Genomic DNA, 13,552 nt, shown 5'->3' on the forward strand with positions numbered 1-13,552 from the left:
CTGGTTCATTTACAACACTACACCATTTTGTTTGGTTTACGGTCCAGGCAACCCAGGTTCAATTAGTGCCTCAGTCATCTGAGATGCTGGCAGGTAGGGATGGGCATACCCATTTGGGGGAGGGGGATGTTTGTCGAAGATGCTTCCAGGGGGGATACATGGTCCTCAGAGTGGCGTAGCCATCGGACATTGTTGACGAACACAGGGATATGTAGGTCATAATACCCCCTTCGGCAGCAGAAGCCATTGCACCATCCACAGGATGCCCTAAAAACCCACCCTAGCCCCAGCTGCTCACTCAGAAAAGTCTGGGTGAGGAAGGAGGTGCAGGTAAACCAGGTGATAAATTGGGGGCACTGGGATGGCTGGAATGAATGAAACATGGAGGGGGTGGCAGTATTAAACAGTCCACTACTCATGAGGAAACACTGTGGACTGAACCCCCTGCATGACAGAACACATTAAGTGCACCGAAATGTGTTATCTGTACAAGTTGTAATGCGGAGTACAATATATAGTATCAATAAGAGTCATCAGTAAAGTGCACAAAACATGCATTTAAAATACCATTCATCCTTATCAACCAGTCTAACACCATTTTATATAAGGTCTGTATGGTCAGGCAAATAGGAAAAATAGGAAATAAAAAAACAGTACTTTCCTAGAAGTGTCGGTACTGTCTTATGTGTCTATATCATGTCATCAACAGCTTAGGTTGTCGATTCCTATAACATCGACACCCAAGTGTTGAAATCTTACAATAGCGAAAGGCCACATAATCAAATTCTTTCCTCGAGAAACAATTTGCGTGGCCGTCTGTAAACAAAATAAACAAATACACGCAAAACATAGTGGGGGGGTTCCCCCCACCCCCCTAACTAAATATACCAACTCCGAGATCGCTTTACATTGGGGAAAGGGCAAATCCCCGATAACGGCCATGTGAATTCTTTCTTGAGGAAAGAATTTGAATATTTGGCCGTTTGCTGTTGTAAGCTTTTGACGCTTAGGTGTCGATGTTTAAGCATTCGACAACCTAAGCTGTCGATAATACAATATAGACCCTATCTTATCACTGACTAACACCACTACAGTTGTCAGTCTGATTTAGAGGGCATAGTCCATTCCCTTTTTGGAACTTTTCATTGCACCTTTAGTTCATCAGTGCAGATATGTGTAAATCATGCAGTTTAAAAAACAGCTGGTATGAGTATAAATAGAAATCCTGTTAAATTCATTTTAGTTTTAATCTGAACAATTCTCAGCTTGCAGATGCATATATTTGTTCTGTTCTTTTTTGAACTTCACTGTAAATATTTTTCTTATTGGGGAAAAAAACTGTACCTGAGAGGGTAGTCACTTCCTTACCAGGCTAATTCTTTAATGAATGGCTATTCCGGAATTTTTATGCAGGGTTTATGATGAATAATCTTATCTGGGTTCATCATCATATTATTATTCAACCCCCCCAACATCTAAAACCATGGGAGGTCACTCAGGGCAGTTACCCCCCTAAATCTGCAAAACACTAAAACATTTTTTTATGAGGCAGTACCCCCCCATATTGCCCAATGTAAGTGCAAGCCTCCACATCCTTAAACTGTATATGTATCTAATGAATTAAAATCGACTTTTACAAGTGGCAACCCCCCCCTGCACCCCCACCCCCTGCAACTTATATATGTATGCCACTTCCAAGACTACACAACACCAGGGAAAAGGCAAATTCCAACCTTACGCTTACTATGAACTTGCACGCACAGATGCCAGCAAAGATGCAAAAGCCAACATAACTAAGCATAATAAATGTTCAGTGTTCTGAGCCTATGAAATAAGTACCTGCAACCATTTATGTTATATGTATGTGTGAACGTGCATATACACTTGTGTCTATATGTAGATGTAGATATTGCAATATAGGTATTTAATAACTCTGAGATTGCTCAAACAAATGGAGAAAGTTTTGAAAATGCAAATCTCCTTTTCATTTGGAGTCTAACCACCATTACAAGAACCAGAGACCTTCCAGTGATGACACTTTGAGCATCAGTCAGCTGGATGGGTACAAACAGCAGGTTTTCCAACATTACATTCCAACACTCAGAAGTTGCAGACACATAGTCACCCTGGAAGTTTGTGATCAGTACAGTTTAGGATGAGCACTTATCTTCATGGAAGAGGAGTAAGGAAAATGGAGAGAACTTAAAAGTTTAGTAAACTTGGGTAAAGAACAACTGTATACATTCACGTTGTAAAGGGCCTTCATATCATGGACACAGCTAGTGATTGAATTATGTCTAGATTCTCCAAATGTTTAACGTGACACTGCTAACAGAATAGATTGCTTTGGATGCTAGTATCCCCACATACACGCACACACACACACACAGACACAGACACACACGCACACACACACAGAAACACACGCACACACACACAGAAACACACGCACACACACACACAGACACACACGCACACACAGACACAGACACACACACACGCACACACAGACACACACGCACACACAGACACACACGCACACACAGACACACAAGCACACACAGACACACATGCACACACACGCACACACACACACGCACAGAGACACACACGCACACACACAGACACACACACACACACAGACACTACCACCATTCCAGGGACTCAGAGAGATTTTATAATACAGTTAACTGAGACAGCAGGTGGGGACAACAATCCCAAGTCAGCGCATAGGCCTTTATTAGAAAGAAGATTTTTATCAAGAATTTTAAGACATCACTATAAGAGGTATGGTTTAAGTTAACATAGTTGTGCCCACATTGTGTTTAGGTGCTGTGTCTCTGCAACACCTTTAACATTGGATTTGCAGCCTTAAATATTGTAAGGTGCTTTGCTGACAGTGAACTGTGAAGTCTAATCTTAGTTGTGATACAGTGCATTTATAAATGTGTCAAAGGCAGATCTGATTGAGAATCTACACAAAATCACTGCTTTAACTTTGTATTTAACAGCTCTTTTTGTTTTTCTTTAAACTTGCTCAGTGAAGTTAGTCAGCATTTAAGGGCCAGTTGACCTCAATGCATGTGCTGTTAATGAGTTAAAATGTGAAAGATGTTCTAGAAAAGAAGTAATTTATGATTCATTTGTTAGGGACCCGAAGCACAAAACCTGTCTACCTGAAGTGCTATAAGGAAAACAGATATCACTGAGGCATTTTATTCAACTGGAAAGTTCTAATTAATGTTAAACTAGAACTTTTCTTTAAGAATGCATACTGTCATAAAATGTTGCGTAAGTTGAAACTAGAAATGGGGAGAATTACTTTTTTCAAGGAATATGGTAAAATAGAATTTTTCCCCATTTGTGTTAGATTGCAGACAGTAAAGGGAGGCAAAAGGAATAGAATACCCTGGTTGTGTGTTGTAGGGAGATAAAGCCCCGACTCCAACCCAGCCAACCTGGGATGGATTAGTGGCTCTGGTGCTGGAGGAGTTGGTTGGGGGAGAGTGAGTGGCCGATTCCAGTTCACCCATCCTGGGCATGGAGGCATTCCAACTCAATACAGTGTTAGCAGTTACTGGAGAAAGAGAGAGAGAGATGCACTTCATACAGCATATGCTGTGGACATATACATTTGCACACTAGTCTGCTTGGATTATGTTAGAAAATGTATATGCCTATATGAGAAGATGTTTCAGGCCTTTAGTTTGCAAGCATAGATTTTGGTTCCTTCAGGAGGTGGGTTAGGGCTGCATTAAAAAAAAGGACTGATGGTTGCTTGGATGATGGCCTCCTCAGTTAGCTGTCACCCCAGTGGGCAACATATAGGTCAGTTGATTATAGGGGACTGATGGTTGGTAGGCACTGGGGAGATACCTGGGAAAATAGGATAGATACATTTACAGCTGTGTAATGATATCGCAGATTTATCAAATGAATGGAAATAAAGATAAAAAAGAAACTGATACTGTTATTTCATTTATAATGTTATCATGCTCCTGCTATTACATTTTGGAAAAATGTTTCTTTTGTGAAGCATGTGTTTGCAATATGACTCCATTTTTGTATCCCTGGTTAATAAATAAAAGTCACAATAGTGTCATACTGATTGTACAATAAAGCTCAGCAGTGCATGATAAAGTTGCAAATTAGTTATTAACCTGTTTGCAGTGTACCAAGTTATTGATGCTGCGGTTATGTAATTCAGAAAGGGTGTTTTTTAAGAGGGTCTACTTGATATTGTTTAATATTGCCATATTTCTACAAGTCAGTACCTTACAATATGTTTAATTTATTCTGAACATGAGTAAGAAGCTGTGTGATGTTGCTTCCTTTGACAATGTCACTCTCTAAATTAAACAAATTAGTATTTTTTTCCTTTCAAGTTCAGTCACAGTTGCAAGTGTATTAAATTTGCTTAAAGCATGATGAAGACAATTAACATATCTGATGGCTTGAAAATTTCACTTTTGTTTAAAGAATGAAGAGGGGCCTTTGACAATCCATTGAGAAGCATGTGATGGCTTTTGCATCCCATGGATCAGTATGGAGGCCACAGGAAGTGATGAAGTGGAAAAGATAAAAACAAAAGTCAGATCTGCATGGCACAACATGAAGTACAGTAAGTTGTACTTGTCATCTTATCATGCTTACTACTTATGGAAATGCATTTACAGTTTCTTAAAAAGGTATTACATTTAACAATTTAATTATATCAAAACGGAGCTTAATATACAGCTATTACCACATTTATTGTGAGTTACAAATTAATCATTTAGTACTATCATTTAAAGCATAAGATACGGATTTTTGCGCCAGCTATACTTTTGATAAAATGTGTTGTGTCATTTATGCAGTACTATAATTTTATTGCAACTTGTAATTTAGAAGGATTTCTTGATGGATTTGTTGGCCCATATCTGCCAACAACTTGGTGCATCTTTGCAGCTGCAGGATTGTTTTGGGGAGTTGTGGTAATTATAATTTAGTACTGACATGATATGTAACTATTTCCACATACTAGGTAAAAATTTAAAATGCTGTGCAGACTCTTCACTTCAAGAATTAAGTGCAGGTCCAGAGGACCTGTTCTAAGATAGCAGTGGGATTTGCAGTCATTTGAGCTGAAGTTATAAAACACCTAACGTGTACCGTGTGTTTCTTAATCTGTTGATGTCCAGCTCATTTGAGAAATGGCCAGCTAGGATCACCTGCATTTGCATTTTAGAAGGTGCAGTTTGGCAGACACTGACATATTCTTAAAGTAAAAAGCATTTCGGTAAGAGCTTACCTAGCCAGCTAGAAAAATGTTGATATGTTAAACTGCATGATGGCTATTTATATCTAGGTTAGTGATCTGTGTGCTTGATGTGTATTTTGTTTGCCAGGTTTGCTTGGTTATAGCTTTCTTTGACCTTGTATTACTTTCTGTTGTTTTGCCAGGGTTGGTTCATCGTAGCTCTATATTACTTTGCAGTTTGATGACCTGGCAGCTTCAAAATTAATGGATTAATGATTACTGCATCTTCTAACCTTCTGCAGCAATAGGATATGCCCAGGTTGCTCAAAAAAAAAAAAAAAATTTTGTGTGCACATAAAACTAAGTGTTCCCAAGTTATTGGCATGCTAGACTTGTCAGACTGAATCTAGTAGGCATAGGTAAAAAGGGAGACGATGTATGTGTTCTGTCTTGGGTTAATACAGTCACGGATCTTTATTTCTGAAATGGAATAATTTTCAGAAAAATGCTATAATTTTGATTAGTGACTAATGTTAGACTGATGTACTTAATCACACTGTATTTTATTTCTGAATCAAAATGAATGTGCAGCATTGCAGAAGTTTTCTAAAATAACTGTTATGCGTCAGCATAATTGTTTTAAGGGCAGGTATTCACTTATACCTCTAGTAGCTTGCAGGTTCAAGTAGCAGTCTGAATACTAGAGTGATAACAGGGACTGGGAGAGACTGTGTAGCCAATATCAGCTGCCTTTTCCCTGTATATTGTAGGTGCTGTTTGCTAGCACCCTGAAAGTTGGCATCCTTTACCATCTTTGACAGCATTATCAAGTGTTTGCGATGGGGTAAGTGCATTTGGGAGTCTCTGCACATTCATTCCTTCATCACTGCATGCTTGTGCTTCTTGTTTTATGCATCCTGTCCTAGAAGTAAGGAAAACAGAATATATCTCAAGGAATCTGCAGTGTGATTGATTTTGCTTCCATTTTTGTGACCTGTCATCTTCCCTTTTAGTTTTGAATATGAACACATCTGTTAGGACAGTAGGCAACACCTTAGGGTACCTGTAGTCATGAATTGTGAAGCTGCAAAAATATTCTTAAAATGTATTGTACAAACCGTCACTAGATGTTGTAGTTCTCATCTTATTCAGATTATGCCTCATTTGTGTCTTAACATATTGTTGGAAGTTGTTTAACTGCTTAAAAATTTGTTTATATATAAAGTTTGTTCTACATTAGGAAGACAAAATAGAGAGGGATGCAAAGAAGGCCAGACTTCCTCAGGCAAATGAGCAAAGCCAGGCAGTTTGGGAGTAGGTGAGAAAGAGAGAGAGAGAAATGTAAAGTGGGTAGGCAAGAGGTTAGACAGGAAATTGCATTTCAGTATGGTACTCATTGTTGTACTAATTCTGGTGCATTTTATGAATGAGAGAATAACATCAAATCACATAAGAATACTGAAAAATGGCAAATCAGAATGAATGAGATGCCCTGAGCATGACCACAATACAAACCAAGCATAAAAACCTAGTCTGTCATTCAAATGTATTACCCCCAATAAGTTGGTTTGCTATAGTTAGGGGAAGATAGATTAGTGAAGGGCAGGTTCCAGAAATTATGGAAAGAGCTAAAACACTACTAGAGTATGAACCAAGAAGTAGCTAAGCTAATCTTTTCAGAGTTTTTTCTGTACTAACTTCAGTGATGAATAAGGTAAGTTGGAATCTAATTACTGATCATCATCTAGCTAAAGTGCAACATGCAAGCATTGCTGTTTTTTGCCATGGAGTGGGAAATAGTTTACTAAGTAACATATTTTAGTTGTAGCACATGGAGTATTTATTTGAAATATGTTAATGCCAGGCTACAGAAAGTTTAATGTCATGTGGTACACATCTTTCTTGGAGGAGTCAGAGTAAAGATCTCATTGAGACTGTATTGTTTGAGTGTCCGAATGAACATCCAAATGTTGCATGGTGTCAATAATGAAAGGAATACATTTATGAAAGTAAAACAACAAATTCTTGTTTTTTTCATGTTTATGAGGAGTGAAGTTTAATCTGCAATAAGAAAAAGGTCCAATTGTAAGCACTAGGAATTATCTTGTAAGGCAGTTTTACAGACGAGTGGAAGCTCTAGATCCAGAAATTTCAAAAAGCCTGATTAGGGTATAGTGTCCCACACGTCTGTATGTCAGCACATTTCTATGAGAGGAGAATGACAAAATAGTAACAAGCAGGGAGAGGTTTGTACATGTGAAGGTCGTAGATTTACAAACAAAATTATCTGGAGATTAAGCCATGTTCCAGGAAGCAGATTTTACATTCTGAACAGGATCAGCAGCATCTTGAGATCACAAAGCAGATCTAATCATGGCGGACTAATGGCTAGCTTTTATACATGAACAAAGTACACAAATCAGCAGTTCTTCAGTTTAAGTGCTTTGGAATATTTTCCAGTAGAGTTTACACTTCGTAGTTGACTGTTACATGATCCATTGAACTTTGCTTTCTATCCCCAAATGACAGCTCAGTGTGTGCCGCCCTTCTGGAACCTTCTCTATCTCTGAACAAGTATTTTTTACACTCACATGTACAGTAAAATTCCTTATGCCTCACAATACTCTTTTTTTTAACAGAACATGTCGTAAGCAAGATCATCGCTTAACAGCAGTCTAGTCATCTGTCCCTGCAATGTTTCTAGCTACATTCCTTGTCATGAAATGTCTGACAATACCTTGGTTCACATTGCAGTCTGACAAACAAAGCATGGTTGTGCTTCCTTATCTCAACTTCCAAGAGGTAGCTGTAGCATGATGTCTGAAATTATTTCATAATAATTCAATGTAACATATATTTTTCTAAGCATGCGTAGCTGTAATGTCTGAAATAATTCTGCTTGAAGAAGTCTATCCTAACGCATCTGATTAGAATTCCCTATTAATATTCCCCCAGTTGAAGACCCTAATCCATGAATTAAATTTTCATACATTTGGGAAAGAAGGTACCTGATTTAGATCTGTGTCTTAACAAAATGAGCCCTACCATTACGAAGAAAAGGCTGGACAACATTTTCTTCATCTGATTATTCTGATCCTTAGATGAACACTGGAAAGTAACTCAATGGGATACGCAGGGAGTGTAGAGAAAAATAAACACTATATCAGAAGTGCGCCTATTGGCTTGAGTGCTACCACCTAATGTTTGCATCTGTATGCATTCTATGATTATCACTAATTCATCAGTACCTATCCCGTACTATTATCAGTGTTCTACACATGAAGCATAACAAAATCAGAATTGTAAATGTTACAGCTAAGAGCATTTTAAAAGTTTCCCTTCCCAACCTGAAAACAAATTTGTTAGCCATGCCATTTGTGAGCTGTCAGCTTTTTTTGGCAAGTGAAAATGTACAATTTGCTGAAATGTAGTGAAAATATCTCTAATCTCATTTTATTATCTGGTATGATCTTGCAGCATGTGTATATCATATTTTCCCTTCTCTCACTGAGAATAAACAAATCATTTATCTGCCTGTGCTTAACTTCCTGTTTGCATGTCAAAAAAGGTCAGGATTTAACCTCCATGAACTTAATGTATCATAATAGCCGTCAGTATTAATCATATTTACACTTTTACCTTTTCTGCTGCTATCATTGCACTTCCATAAACCCATTTACAGATTGCATTTTCCCCTCTGTTTGGCCTTACATGCATTAAAATCATGTTTTCTGTGACTTATAACTAAGCAAAATCTAAGATATCCTGTTAGTGTTCTCTCATTTCCTGTATTTCATGTTCATTGATCATGAAATAATGTACAATAATGTACAGTGTACTCTCTCGAGGCAGCCCTAAAAATGGAGAATATTGATATCTGTGCAGTAACTGAGACCTGGTTCAAGGCTCCAGAAAGTACCCCTTCAATACCAGGCTACAACTCTTACCACACCTTTTGGCCACAAAACCAAGACCAAAACACTAAAGGTGGAGGAGAGTCCATATTCACCAAGGATATTCACACCTCCAGTCTAGTTGCCCAACACAATGCATCTGAAATTCTCCAGGTGCAACTAACACTAGGTAAGACTGCAATCCAAATTGTAGCTTGCTACAGATCCCCCACCATGCCTCCAGATTCTCACTACACCTTTCTAAACATACTGGAAAATATTACGATACAACCAAACACCCTAATACTGGGTGATTTCAACTACCCTGCCATTAACTGGGAAAACTACTTTGGTACCAACACCTTTTCCCAATGGTTCTTGGAATTCATAAATTCCAGCACCCTGGATCATCTAATCCATTGTACCACCAGGGGCTCCAATATCCTAGACCTGGTCATTACCAACATGGGAGATAGATGCTCCACACCAGTGGTCACACCCCCTCATTGGTCAGGTCTGACCATAAGCAAATCACCCTTGATATCCACATCCCAACCCCACCCTCCCCAGTAAGGAAACCTCCGTTAAAAAGTTCTCCAAAGCCAACTTCATGCTACTGAAGTCAGAAGTGACAAACGTCATGACACCCATGCAGACGGGATCTGAAAGTTCGACTGCTGAATCCTACACTAAAGCACTGTACGAGCACATCCAGTCATGCATGAATCGTGCCATCCCAAGTAGAACCAAGATGCTCTCCTCCAAAAAAAGGAAGCCAATCTGGTGGTCCCCTGCTATAAACAAACTATACAACAGAAGGAAGAAACTGTTGCAGAAAAGAGGAAAATCCCAGGATGCAAAAAACTCCCTCAGTAGCCTCAGTAAGAAGCTGAGATCCCTCATAAAATCCTCAAAAGCTAGTTACGAAAATAAAATTGCCAAAGATTCCAAAGACAACCACAAGGCATTCTATAGTTATGTCAAGCATCTAAATGGCAATGCTCAGATCTGCTCTGAGCTACAACAGAATGGCATTAAATATATTGATCCCAAGGATATTGCCAGTATCCTGGCAGATCGATTTAGTGCCAACTTCACCCCCCCTCTCACCCCTTAAAGGGCCCATCTCAATACCAAATGATTGCCAAATTCCGGTAATCATGGCCACACAGGTAGAAACCGCACTCTCCAAAGCTAAGAATACAGCATCCTTAGGACCAGATGACATCCCGGGCTGTGTACTACACGAACTGCAAAATTAACTGGCACCTCACCTAAGTGTCATGTCTAATCATAGCCTCACCTCAGGCTTCGTGCCCACTGAATGGCGCAAAGCTGCAGTTATCCCACTCCACAAGGGGGGATCCACCTTGTATCACGTGAACTACCGTCCCATTAGTATGATGAGCCTGATCTGAATGGGCATGGAATGCATGATCATGGAACTTATAAACAAAGACATTGGCAACCTTCAAACACTGGACCCCACCCATTTTCGGTTCGTGAAGGGAAGATCTTGTCTCCTGAACCTGATTGACTTCTTCTAATCCGTCTCCAGAGCTGCGGATGAGGGTAAGGTGGTCCACACAGCCTATCTGGACCTCGCCAAGGCCTTCAACACCATCCCCCACTCTGGAATCATAGATAAACTTACTAAGCTGGGCATAAATCCCTATGTCACTCGATGGGTTGCCAACTGGCTTACTGACAGAACCCAGACTGTAAAAGTAGCCAACTACAAATCCAGCTCCAGACAATTGACAAGTGGAGTCAGTCAGGAAATCCTTCTATGTGGCACACCTCATCACGAAGGGCTTTTCATCCAGAAAAAAGGAGGTCATTGTCCCACTGTACTCATCCCTCATTAGACCCATTATAGAATACAACGCCCCATTTGGTATGCACCTCTCAAGACATCTGCAACAACTGGAAAGGCCTCAGAAATACCTCACTAAAAGAATCACAGGCCTAAAGCAGATGCCCTACGCTGACCGCCTTAAAAAACTCCAGCTATACTCTGTCGCATATCGTCTACTCAGAGGCGATCTCTGCTTAACATTCAAGGCCATGTCAAACCCAGAGCTGTTGGACATGCTACACTTAAAGAAATCCCAATCCCTCAGAGCTACACGCTCCAGGGATCTAAACCTTGTCATCACAATAAACAAAACATGCTGGAGGGATAGGTTCCTGACCCAGAGACTCCCCAGACTCTGGAATAGATTGCCCATACATGTCAAGCAGAGTGCCTCTTTGGACCTCTTCAAGAGGAACCTTGACGATTGGATGGGAGAAAGGAAATTCACCCCAGGGATCACGTCAGTCGTCCTGCTAGACAGGGGTCCAGGAAAGTAAATAATGTGGGAAGAAATAGCCAGGGAATTGTTATGGCTAGGCTTGTATAGGCCCTAGGGCTGATAGCCTAGTACCAACCTATGAACCTATGAGTACCTCAGGGTTCAGTCCTGGGACCACTCTTGTTTGGCATCTACTTCTCTGAAGTACAGGCCAACACTAAGGACTCTGGCTAACAAAGTTCGCAGATGACTGCAAACTTGGAGCCATTATTGAATCCCCAAATGATGTGGATATTTTACAAACGGGCCTTACAGAAACAGATGCCTGGTGCCAGAGCCATGGGCTCAAGCTTAATGCCAAGAAATGTATAGTTATCCCGTTTGGAATAAAACATGTACCCATGAATTACCACATAGGTGGCAGTACACTAAACATCAAAAGTGTGATGAGAGACTTAGGGACACAGGTGGACAGTGGTCTCACCTTTGATAACCATATCGCCACAACAGTCAGGAAATCCTTCTATGTGGCATACCTTATCACCAAGGGCTTTTCATCCAGAAAAAAGGAGGTCATTGTCCCACTGCACTTATCCCTCATTAGACCCGTTATAGAGTAGAACACCCTGTTTGATATGTACCTCACAAGACATCTGCAACAGCTGGAAAGGCCGCAGAAATACCTCACTAAAAGAATCACAGGCCTAAAGCAGATGCCATATGCTGACCATCTAAAAAAACTCCAGCTATACTCTGTGGCATATCATCTACTCAGAGGTGCTCTCTGCTTAACATTCAAGGCCATGTCAAACCCTGAGCTGTTGGACATGCTCCACTTAAAGAAATCCCAATCCCTCAGAGCCACACGCTCCAGGGATCTAAACCTCATCACAATAAACAAAACATGCTGGAGGGATAGGTTCCTGACCCAGAGACTCCCCATACTCTGGAATAGACTGCCCATACATGTCAAGCAGAGCACCTCCTTGGCCCTCTTAAGAAGGAACCTTGACGATTGGATGGGAGATAGGAAATTCACTCCGGGGATCATGTCAGTCGCCCTTCTAGACAGGGGTCCAGGGAAGTAAATATTGTGGGAAGAAATATCAAGGGAATTGTTATGGCTAGGCTTGTATAGGCCCTAGGGCCGATAGTCTAGTACCAATCTATGAACATATTATTTTGTAACAAATGAAGCCTGATTTTATTGCATCTTTGATGCCATTAAATAACTTTTACTACTTGTTTTTTTAGGTAGACATATAACTTATTCTGATAAACATGTGACAGTAAGCATGTAATTTTGCTTTTCAAGCTGATGCTTGAATAGTCTCCTGATGCTGTACTATAAAATCTGTTTGGTCATATACACATACTGTGGAGGCTGTCTGGTAATGTCTTAAACTACTCGTATCAAGTTGAGCATTGAAATAGCAGCACTTCTTGTTGGAAGAGTTCTACAAAAATATTGTGTTTTATGAATTCAGTAAGGTTATTTCAACTACTGATATCCTTATTTTCAAGAGAAGAAAGTCATCAAATATATTTGAATGAGTCGGTCCTTGGGTCAATATCTCTATAAAATAAAACTAGAACCACTAAGTGTGTCACATTTCCTAAGTAACTACCCCCCCCGTTACAGAGACAAAAAATGTCTACATTCAGTTCTGCAACTAGTCTTACTACTTCACTATTTTTTATCTTATTGGTTTCTAATGGATTTTCCTTCTCTAACTCAGTGTTCTTTGCCTTGTAACCGGTCAACTTTTTTCCTTTTTGTCATTGGTTCTATTCTGTTCATACTTCCCCTCAAAAGGATTTGAGAATTAATAATAACACATCACTGAACTCTTGTAGAAAAAAAAATGTGAATATAAAGCTTGCTTTTCAAGATGTAATCCTATTAGCTTTCTACAATTCTAGAAACAAAAATAACCTTTTTGTGAAAATCCATACTTGGATATGTGTAAAATAGTTTGAATACAGCAATAATTATACTGGTTACCATTGGCTTGAAATCATTGCCAGTTATTGTTGATTACCACTCTTTATGTGAATGTTGCTACATATTCACCCACAAATTCTCCAATGTTAAAATTTCTTATAAACCTCATGTTAGTTTC

The 13,552-nt window shown here is 39.7% G+C and overlaps 1 protein-coding gene across 5 annotated transcripts in view; it reads left to right on the forward strand.

Annotated features, from left to right (window-relative positions):
* ATG4C (autophagy related 4C cysteine peptidase) overlaps positions 1–13,552 on the forward strand; it is a 1,631,044-nt gene that overhangs the window by 562,821 nt on the left and 1,054,671 nt on the right. For all 5 annotated transcript variants that reach the window (XM_044085551.1, XM_044085548.1, XM_044085549.1 and 2 more), the window contains one exon: positions 4,480–4,621. In XM_044085551.1, coding sequence (XP_043941486.1) covers positions 4,546–4,621 — 76 coding nt within the window. In that variant the 5' untranslated portion in view covers positions 4,480–4,545. The remainder of the gene's footprint in view (positions 1–4,479; positions 4,622–13,552) is intronic.

This window comes from Protopterus annectens, chromosome 10.part0 (assembly GCF_019279795.1).
Source record: "Protopterus annectens isolate FY-2018-M chromosome 10.part0, PAN1.0, whole genome shotgun sequence".
NCBI classification, from domain to species: Eukaryota; Metazoa; Chordata; order Ceratodontiformes; family Protopteridae; genus Protopterus; species Protopterus annectens.